This window comes from Cydia amplana, chromosome 2 (genome assembly GCF_948474715.1).
Source record: "Cydia amplana chromosome 2, ilCydAmpl1.1, whole genome shotgun sequence".
Lineage (NCBI taxonomy): Eukaryota > Metazoa > Arthropoda > Insecta > Lepidoptera > Tortricidae > Cydia > Cydia amplana.
In genome coordinates, this window is record NC_086070.1 from 16,210,455 (window position 1) to 16,237,913 (window position 27,459).

A 27,459-nucleotide genomic window follows, 5' to 3' on the forward strand; every position below is an offset into this window, starting at 1 on the left:
AAGGGCAGATATTCAAATGAAAGGATACGTCTGTTTATTACGATTATTTGTTTATTGTGATGCGCTCGCCCTATATTAAATACAGTGGCTTTGCGACAGCCCTACGGTTAGGGTTGGCTCGAGCTCAATACAGATACAAATTAAATTATTTAGTGGATATAGAGATAGGCCCGAAGTGTTCTGCAATAATTTTACATGTTTCATTAACACGTTTGATCGATACAATTGCAAGTACGGTATTTAATAACGTCCATTCCTAAACTTATATTAGAAGCACCAGACTACATAGCTACACATAAAGGTATAAATAATAAGTATATGTAGGTAACTAGGTAATACATTTTTTGTTTTTCCTATTCCAGCTTGTAAAAATAATACCAGTTTTTTGAAAACAAGCGTGGGAAAATATCGACGGTCAGTAACAATAAAAATATTGAATTATTGCAGAATTATTACACTAGCAATATTGAATACCATTCTTTAAGTTGAATAAGTATGCCTATGTATAACTGATTAAATGACTATTAATGTGTATACTAATTAATGGTAATTTACAACAAAAAACCATTATGAAATTTTTAATCCTTTAGTGAAAAAACTGGGAATTTAATAATTATTTTGCCAACCCTACCAACAAGCCACCGTATGATTGCATTGTAATAGAATACTAATTCCTCAATCGAATGCATAACCCTGGCTACGCTAGTCTACACCCTCAAAAAACACTTCTGAGTTAATACATTAGAGTTCAAATTGGTTTAAGCTAGTTTTCTAATAGGTACCCAACAATTGGTTTTATTGTTACCACCCGCCGATTCAAAGTTTCTCCGCTGGAGTCACAAGTTCACAACTTTAAATTTTTACGCGGACGAAATTTCGACCATGCGTAAACACTTTAAGGTTGTAAATGGGTTGCGTTGTTAAGTATTAAATAATAGGTGTCACCAACAAATGGTCCAGGGGCTGGGGCGGTATTGTCGTATCGCTAATCACTCGAGAATGGACGGAAAGGAATTAGGGGTTAAGTCACTTTTGGGGGCTGTTTTATGAACTTCTAACTAATTGAATTTCCATTTTATTTTGGAGTTACAGGAATGTTATTTTATTTCGATATACTTTTAATGCGAGGTAAAAGTTTAATAAGATGTTATTAGATTATAATGTATGTGCTATTAAGGGCCGTCAAACAACGACTTGTATATTTAGGTTCGACTGATAAGGTTGGATTAAAAGAGATTTCTTGTTGGTACTTATTCTAATAAAGTCAAAACCATCAAGTGCAGGCCAGCATTTAGTTCGAGCATATACATTTACATACATACAAGTAGTCAAACATAGAGCACGGAGTTATTTTACTCATTTTGCTCCCTGATTCTGGCTTTACATTTGAAAGCTAAGTTTGTAAGGAATCCTACCAAAATTTTCGGTGTAATGCGCCTTTTTTAGGAACCCCATAGATCTCGAGCGTTAAAATAAATATAAGAGTTATTTAGGCATAAGTCGCCCCTCGGAACGAAGCCCGCTGCCCACTAATTAGCTTTTCTCAATTCAGTTAGTCCACAGTTATTTTACTTTAAAGCTATTAACTTTTTTCATTTTGTTTTTGCTTTTATTCCTTCCGCCGTTTAGCTTTTAACGCAATCGCCTTTGATGCGGTCTGTTCCAAAAATGACAGCGTTTTACACAAAAATAAAACGCTAATTAAATAACTTACCATATTCGGAACCTAAAGTAATATATTGAGAGTGGCAACACTGTAGTTAGTCGTATTGTCCTTTTCTAGCATATACGTCCATCTCTCTCCCACACCCCCACCACTTCAGGCAGTTGCGTTTGACAATTTTGACAGTTAGAAACAAACGCAAATTACCTCATTGTCTCAAAATTATACATATTTACACCAGGCAGGATTAAAACTTTAGGTTCCGAATATGGTAAGTTATTTAATTAGCGTTTTATTTTTGTGTAAAACGCTGTCATTAAACAACTGTACCGATATTCGGAACCTAAAGTAATATATTGAGACGTGTTTGTTATCGCCTGGTGGTGGGAAGACGCCAAGCCAATGTGATTATACATGTACTTACATATTATGTATATGTAATATTATTATATTAGGAGTGTTTAATTAATTAATTAATTATGTAGTACACCCTTTATTTTAATACATGTGAGGAGAGAGGTATTTAGTAAAGCATACAATTTTATATACCATTATATTATGATACTAACTTTCCATTTTATATACGTATTTAATGTAGGTACTTATAAATTTTCAACGAAAATAAGTGAGTCACCACAAGGGTGCTATAGTACTTAATTATATGTATGTGAGACTATGTAAAAGAAGATAAGTCAGTCTACTCTTCAGGGAGCATACAACATCTGTGATATGGAGTGATGTAATTAAAATATGAAAAGATAAAAATCATAAAGTACTCGAGTAGTTTTTATTTATAACTCCCAATTATTGACAAATTTGATAATAATTATCTAGTAAGGTAAGCAGTTGCAGGATATAACAAGGACAAGACCTTTCTTATTTCTAGAATCCCTCAGGATTAAGTAGACGAATATTTTAAATATTCGTTATATCACTATCACTACCCACAAAGTTAATATTGGGTAGGTACTTAATAAAATATCATAGGGAATACTTTTAATGATTTTACTGAATTCTTTTAATGACTGTGAGCCAGTGTGAGCTATTTATTTGGTTATAGCTATAAAATGCATTTAATCGTTTGTACGCTTTACTAACGCGAACGCGAGCTAATGGACCTAAACAAACCTTACTTAAAATTGTGAAGGTTACTTTGAGAGCTTAAGCCATATCATAATACTCATGTGGGCACTAGTTACGACGCTTTTTGGTGCTCTTGACGTTCAAATGGTAAATGTAGAATTGCCACAGAGCTTTATCAATGATATTTGTATAGGTGCAGCTCATTCTGCTTATGTTCATGTTTAGCTATCATCAAGTGACCTTAATTGTACTCATTATTGTCTATATATGCAGTATGAGTAGTTTACCTTATCTGGTGCCTACTAGTAGACATAAACTTGATTGTTTCTGAACGCTAAAGTGGCTTAATTTATGTAAACCATTCATAGACATAGCTTAATTCTGAATATTCAGTCTTCTCTTTCCAGATTAAGAATAAGGTACTTAATTCGAAACCTTAGCTCATCGCATATGTGTTTTTAACCAAAATGAAAATTTGTGTTTATTTTGTGATTTTACATTATTTGCAATAACTGTGCGGAACCATGGGGTCCCCGACCTTTTGCCGGGCACCCGTGGGCCCAAAGCCAACAGCGCAGATGCCGTTTAAGAGGAACCTCTATTTTATCCAATGCTAGGGTCAACACTTTGTCGAATATATTTGATATTTATGTATATTTATCCTCCTTATGACCTAAGGGTAGGTAATTGTAACTTTTTGATATCAAATATACGCAGAATAGTCAATTATTTTGTATTCTGAAGTGCATATAATATTACTGGATTTGGGTCAGTGTGCTTTTGTATACTATATCTCTGGCCTACTATATAGGCTAGTCTATTAACATCCCGCCTCCTGGAAGGCAGTATACAGACTTCTTAGATATATTCACGGTAGTGCTAAGAGTGTGGACCTGGTTTTCCGACACTTGACTGCATGAGATTATTTTTTCAGGTCTCGAGCAAGAAGGGTGCCTAGATAGGTTGAGGTCCTCAACTTGTGGATTTGGTAGGAGCAAGACACAGACGGGGTGTAAATTAGTTAATCCACCATGTTTCAAGAGATTCATGTGCATTCATGCCTTCAGGTTACACTGTAGAGACAGACTAACACTTTGGCAGAGTTTTGCTAACATATAATAAATGATTGCATTTGTTTGGGTGTACAATTACATGTTCCACACCAAAAACATAATTATTTATATATTTCAATGATGAAAGGTTTGCGTTTCAAAATAGCTTCGCCTTTTCGCAAGGCGTGCTCCTGTTCCCCTATTTTATTGTGCAAAGCGAACAGTATCACAATGCTATAATTTTGTATAAATTGAGAACTAGAGGGTCATGCCCTAGACGTGACCGCCCAGAAACTGTGCTAGAACCGTTCGTACAAACCATTCAGTCACTATTTTTAAAAACCTTTTGTAGTGGGTACATTCCACGGTCTTAAATTTATTAAACGTGTAGTATCAAACTATGACAAGTCATGATAAGTGAAATAAGTGACAACAGTATCTGGTCCGTGCATAGAAGCACTTGCCCTTGAGGTTAGGGCATGGGTAGTTTATTATAAACTTAATCCGTGCATAGGAGCACTTACGATACAGGTGGTTTAAAACTTCCAGGGTCACAATACAGACACAAGGGTGTAAAATACATAATTCATAAACGCCCGTTAGGCCAGTTTTGTATATTTTATTTCAAACATGCTTGTGCAGCACCGCCAGCACATGATAATTTTCCTAATATACCATGGCAGTCAGGGATATAATAATTATGTAAAAAGGTAGGTAACCTTGGTCATGTCGTGTACATAGGTAGGTACTCGTAAACATGTTAACTGAAAGACAAGTGCTCTCCAGCCAAATATAATTTATGCAACTGTGAGCTGCTCTTACATTGGGATCATATGTATTTATTTCTAGTCTGTCATATTGTAGCAGGCCTAGACTTCAAAGGTTTGTAGATGTTTATAGGGCCGTTAAACGGACCCTTTGTACACCTTGAGCAGGCTGTTTGTTTCACACCATGGGTAATATATATTGTAAACATAGCTTATTTCAGAATGGAATCGTAAGCTCTGTCGTGTCGTGAGCTTACCGAGCCTGATTTAATTAGAGTCCACAGATTGTATGGACCTTGGAGGATTGACCACTCCTTATTCTAATTATCAATATTCTGCCTGGGCTTATAGTCGCAATTAGGTGACTAAATCTCTTAGTATTATCTATGCCACCCAAGTTATGAGGCTTAGCGTCTCCAGACCACAATTTTATATTAGGGTGCAAAGATTTTTTCCATCTTTAAAATAAAAATGAATCGAGATAGGCCTGGAATCTTAGGTTTTTATTTTACCTATTATAATTTTAGAAATGTTATGTAAATGGAAAGCAGTTTTCACTTTTACCACAGTTAATTAGCCCAATTTCGGGTTTAGCCAATAGGGTGTTCGGGACCCTTGAAATAGATTGGTAAACAAAAATGAAAACTCTAATAACGAAGCCTTGCCTATTTCGACTGATTTTTACCCAAAACATTATTTTAAACCATTTTTACATTCTCTAAAAAGAGATATTTACAACTTAATCTTTGTAATATTTTTGTGATTGTGGTCTACTCGCACGCCTGTGTTATGACCATATCATTTATATTTCTGTGAATATGTCTGACGTGCCTTGCGCAGGCTTACATAGGTTATAATATCATCATCAATAACTTGACGTTAGTTTGTGAACGAATCAAAGATTCTTTTGGCACACCTTACGCAGGTGTAAACATGGCAGCCTTGCGCAGGTTTAGATAGGTACATAATATATTGGTTTCATCACAAATAACTTGACGTTAGTTTGTGAACGAATAAAAGATTCTCTTAGGCGCACCTTAGCAGGTGGAACCATAACAAACGTAAGTTTAAGAATAAGTATCATTCAAATCAAATACCCTGAGTTTATGGGTAATATTCCCTAAGTTGCGGGTTCCTTGCTCGACAAGGTGAAAGGCTTTACGCCGGCTTTAACAGGCACTTTTAGAAAGTGTCATTCACGGTGACGCGCAGATTTGCCAAAACTAAACTTTAACTCTACAGTTAACTAATATAATTTGACAATATGAACCAAACCATGCGTCTTCGTCAATGAATCAATCTAAAGATTCCCGTATCGTTAATGCCCTTCCATGTCACAGGCTTCCGATTTTATTTGAAACGTTTAATTTAAGTGTACTATTTATGTAGGTAGGTAAGTAGGCTTAAGAATTGACCCTCTTGTATGTAGTTACGTATAGAATTAATAATCAAGTTATTCAAATTCAAAATAACACAAGCACATATAGCACCTACATGCAAGAGTTCTTTTCCTTAACCTTTAAAGCTGTAAGTACCTGCTAAGTTATATATTTAAGTAGGTACCTACCTACATAAATCAAAGATCTAGTTGGAGAGATATAAGTTGATAGATACAGAGTGAAATACTTCACGAATTCGCATGTCATTCTTGCGCAGAGCCATGCTAATCTCTCTCTATGTCTAGTCAGATTTAAGTTTATGTACTGCCGAAGTACTCACTTTCCACAAAAATAAATGCAATGTTTGCGATGTAGGTTTGTTCGTTACCTTGTGTCCCTTAGAGCGGAAATATCGTCGACTCCTATTCGGGTACACGTTATTTATCAGCACGTTTATTACCAAAAAATTAATTTTGCAATATTATATTAACCCGGAACGGGATAAAAAGATAAATTGCTGATAGATACTTGGACAGATAAAAAACCTACACGTCTATAAGCTTCTACCTTAATACGTAGGTTCTACGTAACACGTATTAACTATCCGATCCATTCGTATTCGAAAACACAAATCACTTGAAAGGGTATACCTCCACACATCACCATTTAAGTATTATATAATTTCAACCGTTATTATACACACACAAAGATTTAAACTAACAAGACTCGGAAGAGACTTAATAAAATTAAATTATAATGGTGACACGTGCACGCTTTACCAGCTCGATGTGTTTTCTACCATGTGTTTTAGTATTTTCATTGGCATAGCCACGGTGCGCGCAGGCAGCCTTTGAAAACACTTGCACATCACTATTCCGGATCATTTTTATTTGCTAGATAGTTTAACGGACAACTAAATTTAAATATTTATTTCGAACGGCAAAAGCCGTTAGAAACTGTTTTTCAATATAGTCAGCTAAACTGGGGTACAAATTCAAAAACTCACCAGCAGTTTAGCTTCACGACCTTCCAGATGGAAAAACAGCAAGCCAATGAGGTAATTTGCGTTTGTTTCTAACTGTCAAAATTGTCAAACGCAACTGCCTGAAGTGGTGGGGGTGTGGGAGAGAGATGGACGTATATGCTAGAAAAGGACAATACGACTAACTACAGTGTTGCCACTCTCAATATATTACTTTAGGTTCCGAATATCGGTACAGTTGTTTAATTAAGTATTTATTTCAGTATTAAATAGAATGTACTTTCCTGTCGCAAATTTTCAGTTAAGTAGTTCTGTCAATTATGACGCCACTGATAAATTGTCAAGTGTTTACTTTGCTGTGTTTTGTATTTCGCAATCGACAATCAACTTTTGTTTTGATCTTCATGGTTGAATCTAAACAGTCGCTACTCGCTAGGGTATACGTACCTACCTATACGGATACCTCTCTGTTTGTTCTCCACTTAACCAAGATCAATGCATTAGTGTCAATACTCGATGATAATTAGCCCAAAGAGACTGTACGGGATTCACAGCCACAAACAATTGAATCGCGTCCACTGCACGCGGCAATAATTCCAGTTTACAATACACTGGCGCGTCAATAGCCCGGAGCGGGCGGCGGCGGGAACAAGCCCGTAAATTATGCAGAACACCGCGCGGCCGTCGCTGTATCGGCCATTACTCACTAACCTAATTACTGTTCGATGCATGTTGAATGCTTAATATTAGCCTGATCGAATATGCTTGAAAAGGTTAATTATTAGGTAAACAATAATGTAATCTAAATAATTTTACGGGCCAACGTAACTACTGTTAGGTTACTTACTGCTAAAACTGATGTAAACTGCATTCGCAATTGCATGTAGCTCTCCGTTTTCTTCGAGGTCCTTGACAAATAGAACATAGGTACAACAACAGTATTCCTATATTACGCTTAGTTCGCTGAGTAGGGAGCAATAACTAGCGGTAATGTAGTCTTGTAGTAGGTAGATAGTGTAAGCGATAACAATATGTAGTAGTCGCCGTGACGCCGTGTCCGCCGTGACTCCATCCACCGCCGCGCCGCGTGTGCTGTGCCAGAAACACTCTGCCTCGGGGCCACGCCGTAAATCTCCTCCATTGTCGCGTGATATACGCCGCTACAGTTTATTGCATTGCTGCTGCTGCATACTGCTGTTCTGTTTCACGCGGCATTTAATGTCCTTTGTTCACAACGGCTTAACATTTTAATAATTGATATGATCGCAAAAAGGCAAAAATGCAAGAACCTGCATCTCTGATGGTACCGCGGGTAAAAGAATTCATTAATCGGTAATATATGAATATTGTATTGCAAATGTATTGATTGCACACGCTCGATTGCCCTAGATTAGTCTAGAATAAATTGCGTGTAAAAGCGCCACGCGAACATCTAGTATAATCGGAAAGAAATAATCCAAATGGTGGCTCCATTTGACAGGCTTTGTGATGCTTTATTTCTTTATGTAGATAACTGTTTATATATGTATTTGCATAATAGCTACAGAAAGTAAAGTAGACATCTGTATTAAGACTCATTTCTTCACATAGCGATTCAAAAAGCAGTGTTTCCTTTGTGAATCTTATTTGTACTAACCACTGCGTATTATTTTAATGAAATATGTGGGGGCGTTCTTTGTGTTCATGAAAAGGTTTTTTTCGTTTCTTTTTGTTCGGTGTTCCTTGGTTTGCTGAATGCGAACAATCAAACAGTTGCTCGCGTCTCGATTACCTACGTTTTATTGAGATGTTATGTAAATCGCTCAGTTTATTGGTAGGTAGATTGAATTTGAATTTAATAATGTTATTTTATGCGGCGGATCGGGTAGCTGTGGGGGTTTAAGTTTCAAAAAAGAAACTTTATACAAAAAGAAGCGGAAAACTTCTTTCGGTGCCTAGTTAGAAATGTGTTAATTAATTTTCAAAATGTGGTACGGTTCTTCTAAACCTACTATGATTGCCTGTTAGTAAGCAGTTCATAATCATCATAATCATAATCATAATCATATCGTTTGAATACAGTAGGTATTTTGCGTGACATGGCACGAAAATTAATAACCTAACGTAGCGTGTCTCATAATCAGAGGTCATTGGTATCGCCTGTTTCAAAATTAAACTTTCAACCTATGATAAACGTTACTCTAGGTTACATTAGGTAACTACCTCAAAAATGTAAATATTACGCACCCACTTGCTCAATTCTGCTTACAGAATTAATTAGTAAAACGTCTTCAACATTTCCCAATATTTTAATGAATTTTTCAATACCGGTTTTCCGCTAAACTAACCGATCGGCCCCCCTTTCCACCTCCTGTAAAACAATGGTGGCCATTAAACCGGTGCGCGCGAGTGGACGCGACTGAGTGCGCGACTGTAGTGCGCCGCGATTTGGCGATATTGTGAGCAATGAGATTTAACATATGTACTCATATTGTTAGCCAGGCAAGGCGAAAACAAAGGGGAGGGTAGTGTTTTAACGGTCTTTGTTCTAAAGAGTTAGCGGTTGGATTTAGACTAAGTATATTCGTCTGGTTACGTACTATTACTGATATTTTTCGAACAGGAAAGTTAAACTAAATAACATTTCGTCATCACGAGTCAGAGAGAACAATCCCTTGTGGTTAATAGGGATATCCTGAAAATAAGTCTGTCAATTTAAAGTATCTAACATAATGTTTTTCTTTGCCAACAGCTCAGAAGCGTGCTCGGATCACAGAGGTGTGCTCCAGCCCCTCGCCCCCCACGGACCAGCAGCCCGACTCCAAGTCTCCGCCGCAAACGCCGCCACTTACCACCCCTCCCCCGCGCTCACCTTCCGACCACGAGCTCAACGTTGAAGAAGAACTCGAGGACCAGTCTGAGACCTCCCTCACCCCCGAAAACCTCTCCATGAAAGCGCCCAGAACCGAAGACCCGACGCCAGTCAAAAAGGAAGACGATGACAAGTGGGAGAGCCCCGATTTTAAATACAAAATGTTCAGACGAGAGCGGAAAGAGTCATTACCTGAACAGTCCGAGGACTGCTCGCCCCCTTTCCAGAAATCCCCCGTTGACGTTCTCATCAAAGTTTTTCCAAGAAAGAGTCGACAGGAGATCGAAGCAATACTGTCGCGCTGCAAAGGGGATGTCGTCGCCGCAATGGAAATGATGATAAATGGAACTGAGCCACCTACAAACGCATACAATATGACGCAAGAATCTCCTCCTTATATGCAGAATTATCAGTCAAAATCTGCTTTCTCGCCACTGTCGAATCAGAGTTTTAAATTTTCTCCTTCTCGGAGGTTCCTGACGCCGCCGTACAGTGGGACAGGTTACCTGCCGACAGTGATCCGGCCGCCGCCGGAGTACCTGTCGGGCTTCATGCCGCCGGCGGAGCTGATGTACGGCAGACAGATGCCCGTGCCCTCGCCCGGGACCTCGCCGCGCTCCGATAACACCAACACAGAGTTCTCGGACTAGGGGTACCCGCATTGGACAGTGCTGTGAAGTGCTGATTGAGGACTTGTGATTATATATGAATATTATACTTAGTAAAATTATACTTTACGACAAGAAATATGAGGTCGACAGTTAAAAAACTGACCAGCAAGAATATGGTGCGACGTTAGTTTGCTCAATACAATTTAAGTTTAGTTCAATCACAGTTAAAAGCTATCACCAAGTATGTTATATCCAGACTAAATGCAAATACATTCTACACCTTAGGTTTATCTAACTTTAGTATCTATTCTCAAACTAGCTTAGATTAAAGTGTAACGAGTATACGATGTTCGCAAACGTATTAACAGTCATAAAATAAAGGTACAATGTTGCCTGCTTTCAATCAACATTATCTTTGCAACGCGACCAAGTTCAAAACAAGAGCAACCATAATAGTTATGTATGATGTAGGTACCTAATGAATCTTAATTAGATAAATTAGTCTGATGGTTGTAATTTAAAATATTTAATTTCCTTCTAAGCATAAAGAGACATATGTTATCAATTATCATTTATCGAGTAGTTATAGTGATTTCGCAAAAGTAAGATGGAACAATTTGGAATTTAAAACTATCGGTTTCACCGAATATCGTCGATCGATCATTAAGGTCCCCTTTAACAATGCTTTCGGCGGTATAAATGTACCTACTTACCATTCAAAATATACGAGTACCTATAGGAGTTTTCTCGACTGTAGTATACGAAAGAGTGTTCAGATGAGGCGTGTAACGCTGTTTTGTAAATAATGTGTTAGGAAGAGTAGTCTTACCAGAGTTTTATGCCGAAGTTATCGAATATTTGCGTGTATATTTATGCTTCATAATTATAACTTTAATTGAATGAATATTCTAGCATTAAATTTATTGTACTTCAAGAGGGTAAAATATACATAATACCTTAAAAATATGTATATACTAAGAAATACTAAGTTAAAACTTACTACTGCTTATCTGATCTACAGTTATGTTAATTACGAGTTATAGCCATGAAGATATCAACTATCTAAGTTATACAGGTACCTAGTGTAATTGTATTATTAGAAATACTTTATATAATTATAGCTAGTGAATGCATAATACTCGATACCGTTATTTTTACTCAACTTTAGGAAAACGCACTAAGCAATCAAGTTTTGTGTTACGTACCATAAACTTGGGTAACTTTATGTCAAATACTATGATAACCTACCTGATGCCTACCTACCTATTTAGTCCTCTTTTTAAATAAATAATTTGAATACAACCAAGCCAGTATTTTAATTATTATTAATTAAACTAGTTGGTAATTTTTAATTTCATATTGAGATAAGCCTACTAGTGGTGCTTTCCAATCACACTCGTAACATCATTTCAATTTGTACCCATCCATATTATATTATACTCGCGTTGTTTGAACCTCAGTTGTACCACGTGGACCATAAGTTACCTAAGTTTCCTGTACCTAATGAAAATAACGTGTTTCTAAAATAACGCTGTACCTTAGTGTTCGTTAGAGTAATTTTATTATGAACTTATACAATAATAATGGTCTACCTTGTTGAAATTCAATATTAATCTCATATTTAAATATTGGTTCGTTGAGCATCTAAAGAGATGAGTACTTACATTATTTGGCTGATCGGTAAAATTTTATAATTTAATACATGGTTAGTTTATAGGACATTTTAGTCTTTAAATATGATCATGAATATTCTGTTAAAAATTTTCGGGTTCCTCGGGGGCACGTTGTATAAAGGTATTTTATTTTACGACTTAATATTTTCTCTAGTTTAAATATTTTATTATATTGGATTTCCGCAATGTGTACAGTCAGAATCAAAAACCGAGTATCAATTGGCGCGTCAAAAATATTACCTAGAACCTACCATTGTCTAAAACCTTAATAAAAAGAGACATACATATCTCTATAAGTTAGATTAATTAGACTATAACCAATTATTTTGAAAAGAACTCTATATATTATTTATCTCCGTTTTCAAAAGTATTAGAGGGCGGCAGATACTTTTGGCGCGTTGTTTCATCCGCTACTATTGATCCTGACTGTACTTATATCGCTGTACTGTACATATGTAGGTGTAAGCCTATATCCTTACGTAGAGTAGCGTAGTCCGAATGTACCAACATACGACGATCAATAAACGAAGTCATTGGAGATATCGTTGATTAATTACTTACATTTTAAGAACCCGATGTGAGACGTTAGTCTGTATGTAAATACAGACAAAAAAAGTTAGCAGCAGGTTTGTATTTACCTCTTGTCACTAAACATTTAAACGACTCGATGGACTTTGATGAGTATTTTGTCCGTTTAAATTCACTTTCATTCAGCAAAGCATGGACATGTCTAATTGTCTATGATATGTTTAACATCATCAATACAGATCCTGCCATTTTAGAGTTTATTATTAAGAACCCCGATTACAGTAAGTAACACCAGTAAAATAACCGAAACCAGCAACAAAAAACACAGAAAACATAAAGTCGGTTTAGCCATTTATGAGTCCTTGATTTCAAACTCAATTTACAGACCCACCTGTTGGAATTGATGAAAATCTTAACCATGAAAAAGCTTACAAGCTTTGAATTCTCCGAAAGCGGCCACAATTCCGTAAACAAACCCCAGTAAGTACTTAGGTAGCTATTAGGTAGAGTCCGTCTACCTACACTAACCACACCAAGTACTAAGTCAAGTATAGCCGCGCTAGCGGCCATACATTGTCACTCAGCCCGATTCGGATTTTGTAATAGACATCTGTTAGATATCGCCAAGATACGATAACGATATGTTTAAGATCTAACCTGTCAAATTTGACATTTTCGCGATTCTGGAGATACTCTTGAACGATTTCCGCAAGATATTACTTAGAGATCTAATTCACATCTAATAGATATCTAACACGATCTATCGTAAAAGGGACATTGGTTGACCGAATTGCGCTGCAAAAGAGAACTAGTTGAAATCTAAACTATAACGTATCTAGAATGGATCTAGTACGTGTCGTGTCTTGTGAATATCTTGAAGTTCGAATACGGCAGACTGTCAATACATTAAATTGCATAGAAATTCATAATATTTTCTACCGTATTCACACGCAATAAACTTCAACTCCGAACTTGTATTCCAATCGCTGCTACAACTTTTATGTCTGGTGGGGTGGTGGGGCAGCATAGCCACTGAAAACCATGTCAAGGTAACCTTCATAAGTAAAATCGTAAGGATTCTCCTTCTGGCTTCCAATTAAAACTTAGATTTAAGCCCCATTTAGACGGTTCAAGTTCTTGCATGCGTATTTCATCACATTGTGGTAATTGGTCGATCGACTGACTTCATTGTAGTACTCTGTAGTTATCAATGGGCCCGATTCGGATTTTGAAATAGATATCTATAAGATATCTTTTAGTCATCACCAAGATATGATAACGATATGTTTAAGATCTAACCTGTCAAATTTGACATTTGCGCGATTCTGGAGATACTCTTGAACGATTTCTACAAGATATGGCTTAGAGATCTAATTCACATCTATTAGATATCTAACTCTATCTAACGTAAAAGTGACATTGGTTGCCCGAATTGCGCTGCAAAAGAGAACTAGTTGAAATCTAAACTATAACGTATCTAGAATAGATCTAGTACGTGTCGTCTCTTGTGAATATCTTGAAGTTCGAATACGGCAGTATGAGTTGCATTGCATGCAAATTCTTGAACCGTCTACACCTTTAAACATCAAATATTATGTACTTTTGTTCTTTCGCATGTGCGTCTCGTTCGCTCCAATACATGTACGGACAAGTACAAGCGAAATGCACGCGCCACAGATATCATGTTGATGACACAAATTTAAGTTTGAATTGGCCTCTATTTAAGAATTATAAAATCAGACTGAATGTCAATTTGACCAAACCAATAGCAGTGAGAATTAGATAGACCTCGAGCTAGACAGAGATTTTTGTAACTTGAAACATGATTAAAACCACCAAACCATCGCATCATTAAAACCGTATTCAGGAACTCGATTACATAGCCATATATAAGAATTGGAATATTTAATATCTTCCGAATTTATAAATATTTACTTATCTTTGTTATATGTAATGCAGTTCCGCTACGCTTCCTCCTAACGGCGTCGACAGACGAGGCTATAGGTCAGCCTAGATTACAGCATGCAGCCGGGACAAGAGACCCACATGTCCGCTCACGCTTGACGGTTCCCCAGACAAAGGGCCGTGGACAAGTGTGAGGCCACGCCTCGCCGGCCGCGGGTTACACTGCTATATATAATGGACAAACGTTCCTACGAGCTACGGCGTAGCAATCGTAGGACCGCTTGAATGCTAACTACTACTATACAGCGTGGAAAGATAAGTCGGGCCCTGGAGGGAAACTACCTCTAAAATTTCTCTAACAAACATTTGGTCTTAAAAATAAAAATGATCGTTAAATCTAACGTTAACTTTATTTTACTATAAATTTGTTACACTTAAATTATTTAACTGATAAATTGTTCAAAATGAGCACAAAATTAGTCGCCGTTGAAATTCATTTCTTGTAGCCTTCAGCAAAGTGTTGTGGTGTATGCCCCTAATAACATTTTCTACCGCAACCTAAGGGTTGCTCTTGAACGGTATCATAGCAAGTTTCATAAATAACATTTTCTACAAGACCCCATAAAAAGAAGTCCATGGGCGTCAGGTCCCGAGAGATAAGAGAACTGTTACGTGCCTTTTACTTGTTGAAAGTGAACAGTAAGTACCAGATGTTCACTTTCCAGAGTAAGACCAAATGTTTGTTAGAGAAATGTTATCCTGAATAATAATACTATCGATTAGTACCTATAATAAAATAGGGAGTGTTTGTTTATTTTTTAATTTTAGTTGGTTCGAGTCCCGGGCGAGGCAAGCGAGTTTTAGAAAATTTTTGAATGCAGTTTTGTTTATTTTTAAAAATAATGGAATGTCTCCTTTAAGTAAAATGAGCCAGCTTAAGGATTTAAGGTAGTTTCCCTCCAGGGCCCGACTTATCTTTCCACACTGTATACCTAATTAAGAAGTATAATATTGAAAAAACACACACATTATAAAGTAGGTAATTGAATTCATAGCGAGTATGACATTGGATTTAAAATACGGCACCATATCACAACGCGTCCCATTTGCGATAGTACATAATATGTATATATTCTATTAGTGCTCATATTTTTATAATTTGAATACAGATCTTATTAGTTTCTCTATAGCTCAGCCTGCTAGGACCTGTTGGGTATATCTTATTAAAAACTGTAACTTTTGCTTGATTGCTGCTGCACATTCACCAATCACATCAAACCTGATGTGATTTTTAACATTCAGCCCGCCACGCACGTGCCGCTGCTATGCTACCGGAGTACCACTGTTGTAAGACTTGTAAGTATCACCTCGTACCTCACACATTTGAACTATACGCCTAGTTACAAATGAAAACAACTAATGTTTGCTTAAACATGTCGCGCAAGTGACTTAAAACAAGTGAGTCTAAACCGTAAAATTATTCAAAACTAATGTTTCCATACCGCTCTTGACCCTCCGCTTCAGGCGTGCCCGCCACCTTACCGGCCAGTATTCTACAACGCTCTAGGGCCGTGACATTATCTTGCGTCTGCGGCGCTCGAGCCTCCGTCAATCCTAATGGGAATCGATTGCTGACTCGGCTGTGCTGTGCGTCATTAACAACTGCCTATCTATCGGTGAAGAACACCCGTATCAGTCAAACATTGGATGCGAAATATAATTAATAATGGAATTAGCAACATTATCCAATCAACTCCTATGCCACCTGTCACCCAAAATTAAATCACTTACTTATACTACAAAAATACTGGGAAGTTTCATGAAAATACTACATATAACAGATTTTTTAATTTGCTTGCACTAATTAAACGGACTGTTTCTCAAAGAGTGTAATGAATAGAAAGCTTTATCTCTATACCTACGATTTGTTTCTGTTTAAGACCTCCTTATTTTTTAAAGGCGGCCAAAAATGTTGCCGCTGTGCTAACACACGGTCTGTAAAACAGAATCGACGGAGATCTCGTACGTTAGTACTAGTGTCTCGTATTAGTGGCTTATTAGATTCAACTCTACTGTGGGACACCACAATTATGAATACGAGAACAGGCATATCCCGTATTCCATGGACAGCTAAAATCATAATCCTTCCTTTTGGATTTGGATTAGTCGAGTAAAAAGAAACATTGGCAACCTAATTGAGCCACAGCAAACGGACGTGACTGAACTGAATAAACGAGACAAAGGTCATGAAAGACCCTCGGCGCGAGGACCATCGCAGCGTCACATTGTGGCGTGCGGCGTGGCATGGCGCATGACGTGGCGTGTGACGTGACAGCCTGACAGTCGAGTTGGCGAGCGTTTGATGGAGCGCTAGATATTGTTTGTTGTTTTATTTTTCAACTTGCAATGCAAAGAATCAGAACCTTGGCAAATGTTCTGTTGCACAGGCAGGACCAAAATTACAAAGCATAATAAAGGGATATATATATATATATATATATATACATTAAAGTATCATTATTTAGGTGCTAAACATTGATTCAGCAATAATGCCACTCGAATATCTGCTCAAGCAAACAAAAAGCTTTTCATAAAAGATGTGTAGACTAATAATAATGTATCATCCAAACGAGTTGCTAGTTGGTGAAATAACCACTTTACAAAAGTTTCACAGTCCTCATTTCTGAGGCTGTAATAAATATACTACCATTAGAATGAGTTAAGATTCAAACGTTTATCAAAAAACTTTAAATTAAATATACAAATTAAAATAAAACTAGGCCACAAATCTTCCCACGCAAACAAACAATTAAGTAAACCTACAAAATAAAATGCGATAAGCCTACTCTTATTGACTACGTAAGTAAAGTCTAAAGTTCCTTGCTTTTGATGACAAATAAATTGGCAAGTTTGAAAGCAACAAAGTTAATATTTCATGCACAAGAAATTAATATAAATGGACATAAGGTCTATATTCGCTCAATAGACGTTGCATTTACGCTGGTAATAGTTTGACCCTCCCTGCAATTGTTAAGTATTTAAAACCGCACAATTAAATGAAGAGTTAAAGCGCCATTAGTGCGGCCATGTTGGGAGCGCGTGGCGGCGCGCGCGCAAGATTTACTAAGGCCGGCTGTTCAATGATCAACAACCGCTCGTTTATTTTTTTACCACGATGATGGTAGCAAACAAGTGACCTGACTGATTGTAACGGAAACCGTGAGTGACCTTGCCAATATTTGATAGAACAAAAAAAGCGATTATTCATTTTCATACATAGGTATAACAAACTATACCTACATTACCTACACACTTATTTTACGTCTTATGTAAGTATATCTGGATAATTTACCCCAGTAAAGTAAATTAGCGGTCAATTGCTAAAATACCTAAATTTACTAAATGCTAATTGAGTCTAAATTTGTCCACAAAAGTACTTGTTACTATAATATAAATAATCAGTACATAACCTATAGGAACGTTTACAACTTACGCTAACACACTTCAATTTATCTTAAATTATATCGGTACATGTCGGTAACACGATTGAATCAATTAAATAAACATCAATTACAGTTTTTTTACATTTACCCGATAAACTTCCTTTTCGGATGCTTCCTTTCGGATGGATTTAGCTTTCCGGAGTTTTTGTGGTAATTAGGCCGGCCAAATAAATTGCTAAATAATGCCTGCAATTTAATTATTGGTTTGCTATCATGCAGTAAGGCTGTAATTTTCGTTTGCCTTATAAATAAATAAATAAAATCATAAGTAGTAAATAAATATGTTCCTCCTAGAATTACCACACCCCGGTTTGATCGTGAGTGGCGCGCCTTAGATTAGAAATCTGCTAGTTGTTGATCCGTTTTGACATGTCAGTTTTGGTATTTGATTTTCCACTAGAATTAACATACTTATTACAGGGTGTAGGGTGATAACGCCGCAAGGGGTTTGCTGGTAAAAGTTTCAATAGTTAAACGCAAACTAAGAGGAAACTAAGCAGCCTACATACCTACCTACAGGCCAATTTGGACGTACCTACACTGACATCAGAATGATACCTATCTAAGTCTGTAGGTGCGAATTGGCCTGCTACATTTGACTATTCGTCTTAAGAATTGTAGTCATATTTGCGAAATTCCGAATCAAGTCCTATAGAATAAATAAAACGTGTACAGGATGGATTCATGTACATGTGTATAATTATGCATAATTGTTTTAAGTACATCGTATTTTCTCGCAAAATTTCGTATTTGTCATGCTAGTTCAGTCAATTTCAGTACATTTAATTTGTACCGAGACTGACTGAAATAGCAAGACACATTCGTAAGTTTCCGTGAAAATACGAAGGAAAATAATTATACACTACATCTGCAGTATCTGCATATGTGTTACATGCTGGGAAAACTAGGCTACGGGATGCGGCGTAGCACTACAAACATAGGTTTGCAAAAAATGAGCTATTATTTTAATTTTATTAAAGTTTATGACGTCAACGTTAGTGCGAGAGGGATTCGTTAAGATTAATGAATATTCAAACTCCTATCATGAAAGAACGGACTACCAGCTTCGGCAGCTTCGTACGTCTCTAACTACAATTTTTAAATGTGAGACACCTTTACGATACGTACTTCCGTAGGTACCTAAGTTTAAATTTCACAAATTGAATTAGCCTCGCGCTATACCTAATTGTATTTCAGTAGTCTCCAAACTTGTACATTGCCTGTGTCCATTGTACCGCCACAATGCGAGATTTACCGCCCCTGCGTCCGACGGCAGTTATTTATGTGACTGTACCCGTGTTCCCGGTATTCAGTGCAGTGTAAAGCGCTAGTGAATCTTTTCGCGTTGTTAATGTCCTTATATTTATGCATGCGACTGTACGACCCATCTGGTGGATTTGTTGGGGACATTATTACTAGTGAGTAGTGAGGTACCTACCTAAATCGTATATTTTTATGATTTGACATGTATTTGATATCGGGGTCGTCCCTTATACAACGCGACTACGCGATTATCACACGTTTGCGGGAATTTACTCGTGCTAACGCGCGATCAAACATAAGTATTGAACTCGAAATAGGTGTCCTAACTAGACGTGTGCGCCGCGCCGGCCTTTTTTTCCACGCCGCCGCCGCCGATAAATGATCGGCGTGAAATCGGCGTGACCTTGAGTGTTGTTAACTAGCTATTCCGAGTTGGTATTTGGATTACAATATGGATTTTTTGTATAATATATGTTACAATTGTCAAATATAGGTACATCAATTATTAATTAATGGAACAGAATAGCCAGTTGCACAAACTACATGACAAACCAATTAATAGTAGTTTATGTGACTGATACATAAACTACGAGTGTGGGTTTAAGAAACGAACGTGAGTGAGTTTCTTAATAGGATCACACGAGTGTTTTAATGCCTAATTATGTACAGTTACATACACTACTTTATCTAAACACATACTTAAAACTAATTAAAAGATAAACTGTACTTCAAATGGTGGTGAATGAACACTTTTTTCACGCATGTCACGCATCCGTAGTTTTTTTTAAATTCCTAGACAAACGAATGAAGTCCCTAATGTCCCTATTCTCATATCATCATCAATATCTATAGATACTAGAATAGAGACTTAGAGACCCACTTGAGTTTTGACTGCTGTTCCAAATTTAAACTCATAACGTTACAAAAAGTCTGTAATGTAATAACATTAAAGTACAAATTTTACCTACTACCACAGATAAGAAAGTTCTCATAGTAAAATTGGTTGTAATAAAGCTATTACAACCAATTGTTGTTGTGGTTGTATTATAGAGCACTAATGACATGTGTGTAGATAAAGTAACTGAGTAATCCTAAGTATTCAAGAAAGATGAGGGAGCTATAATTATGAAGTAGGATTTTTTCCTGTTTATTGTGAATTCACATTGCCTCACATACGAAGGCAGAATCCATCACGAAAAGACTTACAATTAACTAGGCAACGAAAACAGGGCTCATGTAGTGGAGTCAAGCAAAAATCTGAGAACATTGGTATGCGAAAACTCTCGAGACCCTGAGTTTCCTAAAAAAAAACGTGTGCCAAAAATGTCTAGAACAGTGTTTTTCAAAGTGTGGGTCGCGGCGGAACTTGTCCAAGGGGGTCGCGAAGTTCAGCTTTGAGAGAAACTTATGGGAAGCAATTTCAATACTTAAAAATAATCCAATCCTTTAAAATTTGAATTTAAAGTTTAAATTTTAAAGGTCGTTAATGTACATATTAATAAAACAAATCATTATTAGATAGGTAAACTGTATTTTAAAAGTAAAGGTATTCAGTGCGAAGAATGAGCTTGTTTCATTTTGACTAATTTGTCAAACCGCGGTTCCTGCCGCGACGCGCAGACGATTAAATCATTTTCCAAATTCAATCTATTCCTTTTTTAGGGTTCCGTACTAGTGTTGAGTCGCTCACTCGTGAGGCACCTCATTTGTACCACTCATTTTGTTAATTTGTCGCAGTACTTCGTACCGCAAAAATGTCTTACTTCACTCCTCTATTCATTTTACTTGATTCTAAAATTATCTTTCTCCTAAAAGTTCTATTCTTAACCTCCAGAATTGCACTCCAATTAAATGTTACTATTTATTTATTTATAAAGGAAGTGATGAATACATAAATATGTATATACATTAAATATTTTTGTCGCCGTTAGAATTAATGGAATAGTCGACGCTGAAAATATGCTAGTACCTCACCTCATTTGAAGTAAGACATTGTAACACCTCATTTTATAAAATGAGGTACTCATACAAACTCATTTTAAATTGATGTCCTACCCATCACTATTCCGTACCCAAAGGGTAAAAACGGGACCCTATTACTAAGACTCCGCTGTCCGTCCGTCCGTCCGTCCGTCCGTCCGTCCGTCCGTCCGTCCGTCCGTCTGTCACCAGGCTGTATCTCACGAACCGTGATAGCTAGACAGTTGAAATTTTCACAGATGATGTATTTCTGTTGCCGCTATAACAACAAATACTAAAAACAGAATAAAATAAAGATTTAAGTGGGGCTCCCATACAACAAACGTGATTTTTGACCGAAGTTAAGCAACGTCGGGCGGGGTCAGTACTTGGATGGGTGACCGTTTTTTTGCTTGTTTTGCTCTATTTTTTGTTGATGGTGCGGAACCCTCCGTGCGCGAGTCCGACTCACACTTGGCCGGTTTTTTTTTTGGTTTTGATATCGACTATTGATGAAAACGTCAGCTCGCATAAATATGAAGTAGCAAATGGGATCAAAACTTTAAGGGCTTCTTTTGCTAGATGGGGATATTCAGTCAAAACGCATATGTAACTGAGTGAATGATAGAAAGGTGCGTTCCAAAACGCATATGTAACTGAGTGAATGATAGAAAGGTGCGTTCCAAACACTGGTCTGTGGTTCCAAATTTGTTATAGGTAAACACAAATAGAAAAACGTAGAAACGGGGTTTGGGGGTCGCGAAAAAATTTTAGTGGTCATAAAGGGCCGTGACACCATAAAGTTTGAAAAACACTGGTCTAGAAGAAAGAGATAGAGTGACAACACTGTAGATTCACTGTCAATCTGGCGAACAGCGCAAATGCTTGCCCCACGGAAATGTGCAAGCTATAAATGGATAAAGCAACATTATCTTGTCACTCGATGTTATAAGTTCTTGTAACAAACTGTGCTATTAATGTCGCCTTCTTGACGGGATTTACATCAATAAATACATGAAATGGCCACTCTTCTGAAGAAAATTGAAGATGAGAGGTCTTAAGATCAACCATTCCAAGACCAAAGTAAGGCGATTACGTAAAAGCGAGTTTATATCTTGGGTTGATAACCAGTGCCGGTGGTTGCACCGCCGAGATAAGCCCCAAAGCTGGCATGGCTAAGAATGCTATGGCTAAGGCTAACCTCGACAAGATCTGGAAGAATACAGGTATTCGATGTGCAACTAAAGTGCGCTTGGTACGAGCTTTCGTCTTTTCAATATTCCAGTATAGTGCCGAAACGTGGAGCCTCAAAAAGTGTGAAGTGGTTAAGGTTGGCGCGTTTGCGAACGAAGACTGCTGCTTATACCTTGGACAGTTAGAAGAACAAACCCCTCCATTATTTCTCAGAGAGCTCAATATCGTCACTCAGCTCTTCACAACATGCCATGGGTGAGCCCTTAGATTTGCTTAGATTCTTCGGACATATTAACCAACGCATGATGTGGAGAAACACATGAATTTAGGAGTTAATGGAAAACGTGCTCGAGTTGGAGCATGTGTGAGATCGTAGACCGCTATGAAGAGGTCGGCTTGCGGCAGTCTGACCGCGCGAAATGGAGACAAAGTACATGTGGTCGTAATCCTCAGCAATGTGAAAACGAGAAAGAAGATACGTCTCAGTGAGCCTGGTGCTTACTGCGTGTACGTCAAGAAAACCAATAAATAGAAGCCACAGCAATCTACTATGTCTAGCAAACTACAAGGATATTTGGGGTTTTGTTTTGTTAAAGTACGTCATTTTTAATACGATAACTCGATAAGCCACTGAAATCATGAGAAAATTGAGAGTTACCGATCGGATCGAAGGTCATTGTGACCAGGTAACCCCTTAATGCAAGCCAGTTAGTAGAGAAATTTAAAAACTAATTACAGCTATGCTATATTCATTTACAAACCCTATTTTACTCACAGTCTAATTCAAAACTATACGTAGTTCACTGACCAGCAACCTAGATTGATCAAATATTCAAGAAAAACAACAAATTAATGATTTTTCTTAAGAAACCTGAAAGTCAAGGTCACGCCGATTTCACGCCGAAAACACGCCGCCGCCGCCGATTTTTTGGCAAACGCCGCCGCCGATCATTTTTTAATCGGCGCACACGTCTTGTCCTAACTGACAATCACGCGAACTTGCGACAGTCGCGTAGTCGCGTTGTAGGTACATGTTAGAACAACAACTTCATTAATTCATATTATGTACCTAATTCTTACAGAAGAATATATACTACCTACCTATATAAATAAATCACTACTTAGCTTTATTTCTAACGTAGGTCATCATCATCATCATAATACCTATCAGCCTTTTATCGCCCATTGCTGAGCATAGGCCTCTCTTCGAGTACGCCACTTATCCCGGTCTGGAGCCAATCTCATCCAGAAGTAACCCGCAATCTTTCGAATATCGTCCACCCAACGAGCCAATGTACAACGTAGGTACTACTTATAAAGTGTTTTTTTTTTAGGTACTTACTACTTATAAAGTGTTTTTTTAGTGGCTGTAATTATAGACTTGTGTTTTAAGGTATCGTAATCAGATAGGTTGGTAGGTAAATCAGATACCTTTCCTTAACATAAAGTTACACAACGTAAAATTAAATGAGTTGGCAAGAGGAACAACCGCGCTCCTTCAACTCTTAACGGCTCCAGAATTCAATACTTTCTTCCAGCTAACTTGCACTATTACAATAAGTTCACTAGGCGAAATAGCTGTATTGAAATACCCGAGAGCGATAGAGACAGCGTTTCCTTTGTTCAAGTTAGCGCCAAGCCAGCCGATGGTATAAATTGTAAAATTGTGCCCCGATTTCCTGATTTAACTTACCTTGGCACTTTCTGGGGCTTGTTGGTAAGTTTCGTAGCGTAGTGTGACTTTATCAATCTAAGGTCAACCGGAATAAATGCGGGTTAAAAATATGAAGAAAATAAATACTCTTATTAAATAATTTTCACGAAAATAATTTTGGACGTGATTGGTTAACCCATTAATCAGAAATTGCTGGTAATAAGCCTTACCAGCAATTTCTGATTAACCAAAATTAATGGGTTAATCAATCACGTTCAAAATTATTTTCGTGAAAATTATTTAATCGCCGCTTATGAAGCCGGCCAGTTAGACAGCATTATGCAACATTTTTACTAACCACCGATTTTCTGTGCCTATCAAAAAAGAAACTAATTATTGCAGTTTATAGAAGTGAATATTTTTACTTTCTACAAGCGTTTAATGTCTGACCAAGCTAAGTTGGTAGCAAATTTTATAGCCCAGCCTGTGCAAGTGTTAATTTAAACGTCATAATTTCATATAAGTATGACATTTAAATTACACTTAGGTACTCAGCCTGTGCTATCAAAATCGCTGCCAACTTAGCTTAGTCTGATTCTATTTAACTTGCCGTGTTTTTTTGGGCAAATCTTGGAAGTTAAATTAGAACCGTTTCCAGATTTAGATGAAATTCAACAAAGGTGAGTTCAGGGTTCCAGAATTCGTAGCCAGGTCATTCGGATGAAGCAGGTTCGGGGTCCAGTTCATAGCACAGTCGGTCAGGTTAGGCGGGTTCAAATTCCGGTAATCCATAGCCATGGTAACAAAATACGAAATCACTAAACAGCACAGGAGGAGTATAAAGTCGCCAACGAATAAATCGTGACTAAATAATATTTTCCATGTTACTCCGAAATACATCTCTAATAGGGGGGATGGGATGAATCACATCTTGAACTCTTGTGACAAATACCACATGAAAGATAATACCGCCGCCGCCGTTCGGATGCATTCCTTGTTTATTGTCCAAGTGTGTCCGATAAGCTTACACGGTCGGTCATTAACTTTGTTTTGGTAAACGCCATTGTATTAGTAACAATAGAGAACTTAAAATGTATTATAGTACTTACTTTCTAATCTGCCGTAGAAACCACGATGTTTGAAAAAACTTGTAAATATTTGTCACAAACTATTTGTTATACAATACATATTAGTTAGTGGTGACTGTTTCAACCGCCTTGTTCTATATTGAAACGAAAAAAAATTAACTTTAACATCATTGTTAGTAGGTAATTGCCTAAGATACAATACAACGATCACCAAATATTATGACATAAAAGTACAGTGGGAAAAAATCCTCGTTGCCTTACCCCTCATACAAAACAAAATATTATTATACTACGGCTTGGTTCCTACAAATTGTTGCTTACCATCATCCAAACAGTAGTCAGTTGTAAAATGGTACAATATCAAACAGCTTCAACATGAAATAAGCTTTAAAACCAGCCAATAAAGTTTATTTTAGCCTGCTACGGAAACATTAGCAGTTTTTACAAGTAGCGCCAGGCCACGGTGACCCATACCTTGAGCCCTGTCAATAACTTCTGAAATATATATATTTTTTGTATTTTTTCAATATAGATTTTTCTGTTTGCTTGCATCGCATTATGTATCTAGAATTTCAGTATATTTACTATATTGCACTGATAGTAAACCAAACTTGAATATTCGAGACCCTGTTTTCATTAAAAAAAAACGTGTTTATAATTTTTATCCTAATATGCCTTATAGAAATGATTGTTAGCTTATATGTTACTTACGTTATTACATCAAATTACGTTTCGTTTAAGTTTAAATCAGAATTTATTCAGGACTCACATGTGAGTCACTGGCCCTGCGGAACTGTTTGAGCATGACCCATACGCTGAGTCGCTGGCCCTGAATGGGTTAAATAACAACGCCATCTAGAGTATACGTATAATTACACGTGTGTAGCGCCATCTAGTGTTGAATAGCAAACCTAGTAGGTACGAACAGTGTTTTGGTTGTAAGGATCTACTGTACGCTAGATGGGACTAAATAATACAAATTTGGTTAAAATAATGTTGGCATGTAAGGGCACAATTACAGTGTTGCGATTTGGTTGCGATCGTCGAATCTAAGTATGGGTATGGGGTTGACAGGCAACCGACATTGTTTGAAGCAGTGATCGACCTCCTATAGTTGCAACCCGTTTTTGTTTTGTCTCAAAATATTGCAGAGAGATAGACACACGCTCTGAATTTCTGAATAACATCCCGTGTGTGATGTGCTTTACAATTTTACAAAGTAATATTTTCCTATAGAGTCTGTGCGGATAGAGAAGAGTCGTGGAATGTATGGGGCCCAATACATTCCACGACTCTTCTCTTTCCGAACAGACTATAATTTAATCGGTAAGTATCTATTTTAAGTAAGTAATTAATAAAATCAGCAACCTAATTTAACCCCAGTTATATTTTAAGGGAATCTTCAATTTATATTTGAATTCGATAGAGATTTCAATGTAAAGCAAAGGAATTAGTAAGTAAATAAACAGTGGCCTGGTTAACACGGCGAGGGTGCCGGGTCCGATCGGCGATACTTGTGGCGCTCTCCTCGGCTGGTCGCGGTGGAGTCGGAATCTTGTACGGTAGGTAGGTAAGTACGTAGGCTGCGCTTTGGACTCTACGCCGGAGTTAACTTGATTATTTTAATAGGTACTGTTATAATATTTTGTTGGTTAAACGGTCTTAACGTTGCCAAACAGCATTATTATTAGCTGATAAGAGTGATAAGATAAAAATATTATGCCGTCGGAAAGTTTGCGTCCTCTCGGAAACGTTTCAGAAGCTAATCATATTTTTGTATAGGAATTGAAATGTTCCATTTCCAAAATGAAAATTTCCTTTGTTTCCTGTGAAATTTTCATGAAATTTCGGAAAACTTCCAACATTTTGGAAACTTTCCACAATAGGCAGATCTGTAGCTGTGAGTATTGACTGTTATAACAGATACAAGAACACATAATCGCAAAAGTATCGAATTCTGTAATAGTCGTTTTTCGATACAAGTGCGAAAAAGAGGAAATTCGAAACGAGTGGCGATAAATTAAAACACGACCGAAGGGAGTGTTTTAAATCGACACGAGTTGCGAATTACCTATTCGCACGTGTATCGAACAACGTTTTACAGTACATATGGCCCTTTAAACTTTTGACATCGCACGAAAACTGCTATTTTACGGACTAGTGCGTGAAAATAGGGCCATATGTACTGTAAATGAATATTTGGTTAATACACAAAAAAGCCACGTCCATACTGCCGGTCTACTCATTGGCTGTCAGCGACACTCTCCCGGTAATTATTTTTATTACACCCCCTCCCACCGCTGC

The 27,459-nt window shown here is 37.2% G+C and overlaps 1 protein-coding gene and 1 non-coding gene across 2 annotated transcripts in view; one reads left to right on the forward strand and one right to left on the reverse strand.

Annotated features, from left to right (window-relative positions):
• Positions 1–10,522, forward strand: part of LOC134659064 (doublesex- and mab-3-related transcription factor A2) — a 39,224-nt gene extending 28,702 nt beyond the window's left edge. The window contains exon 4 of the mRNA XM_063514672.1: positions 9,658–10,522. Coding sequence (XP_063370742.1) covers positions 9,658–10,427 — 770 coding nt within the window. The 3' untranslated portion in view covers positions 10,428–10,522. The remainder of the gene's footprint in view (positions 1–9,657) is intronic.
• LOC134662251 (U6 spliceosomal RNA) lies at positions 6,177–6,280 on the reverse strand. Its single transcript, XR_010098053.1, has one exon. It is a non-coding gene; the product is annotated as a U6 spliceosomal RNA (small nuclear RNA).
• Positions 10,523–27,459: the final 16,937 nt, after the last annotated feature.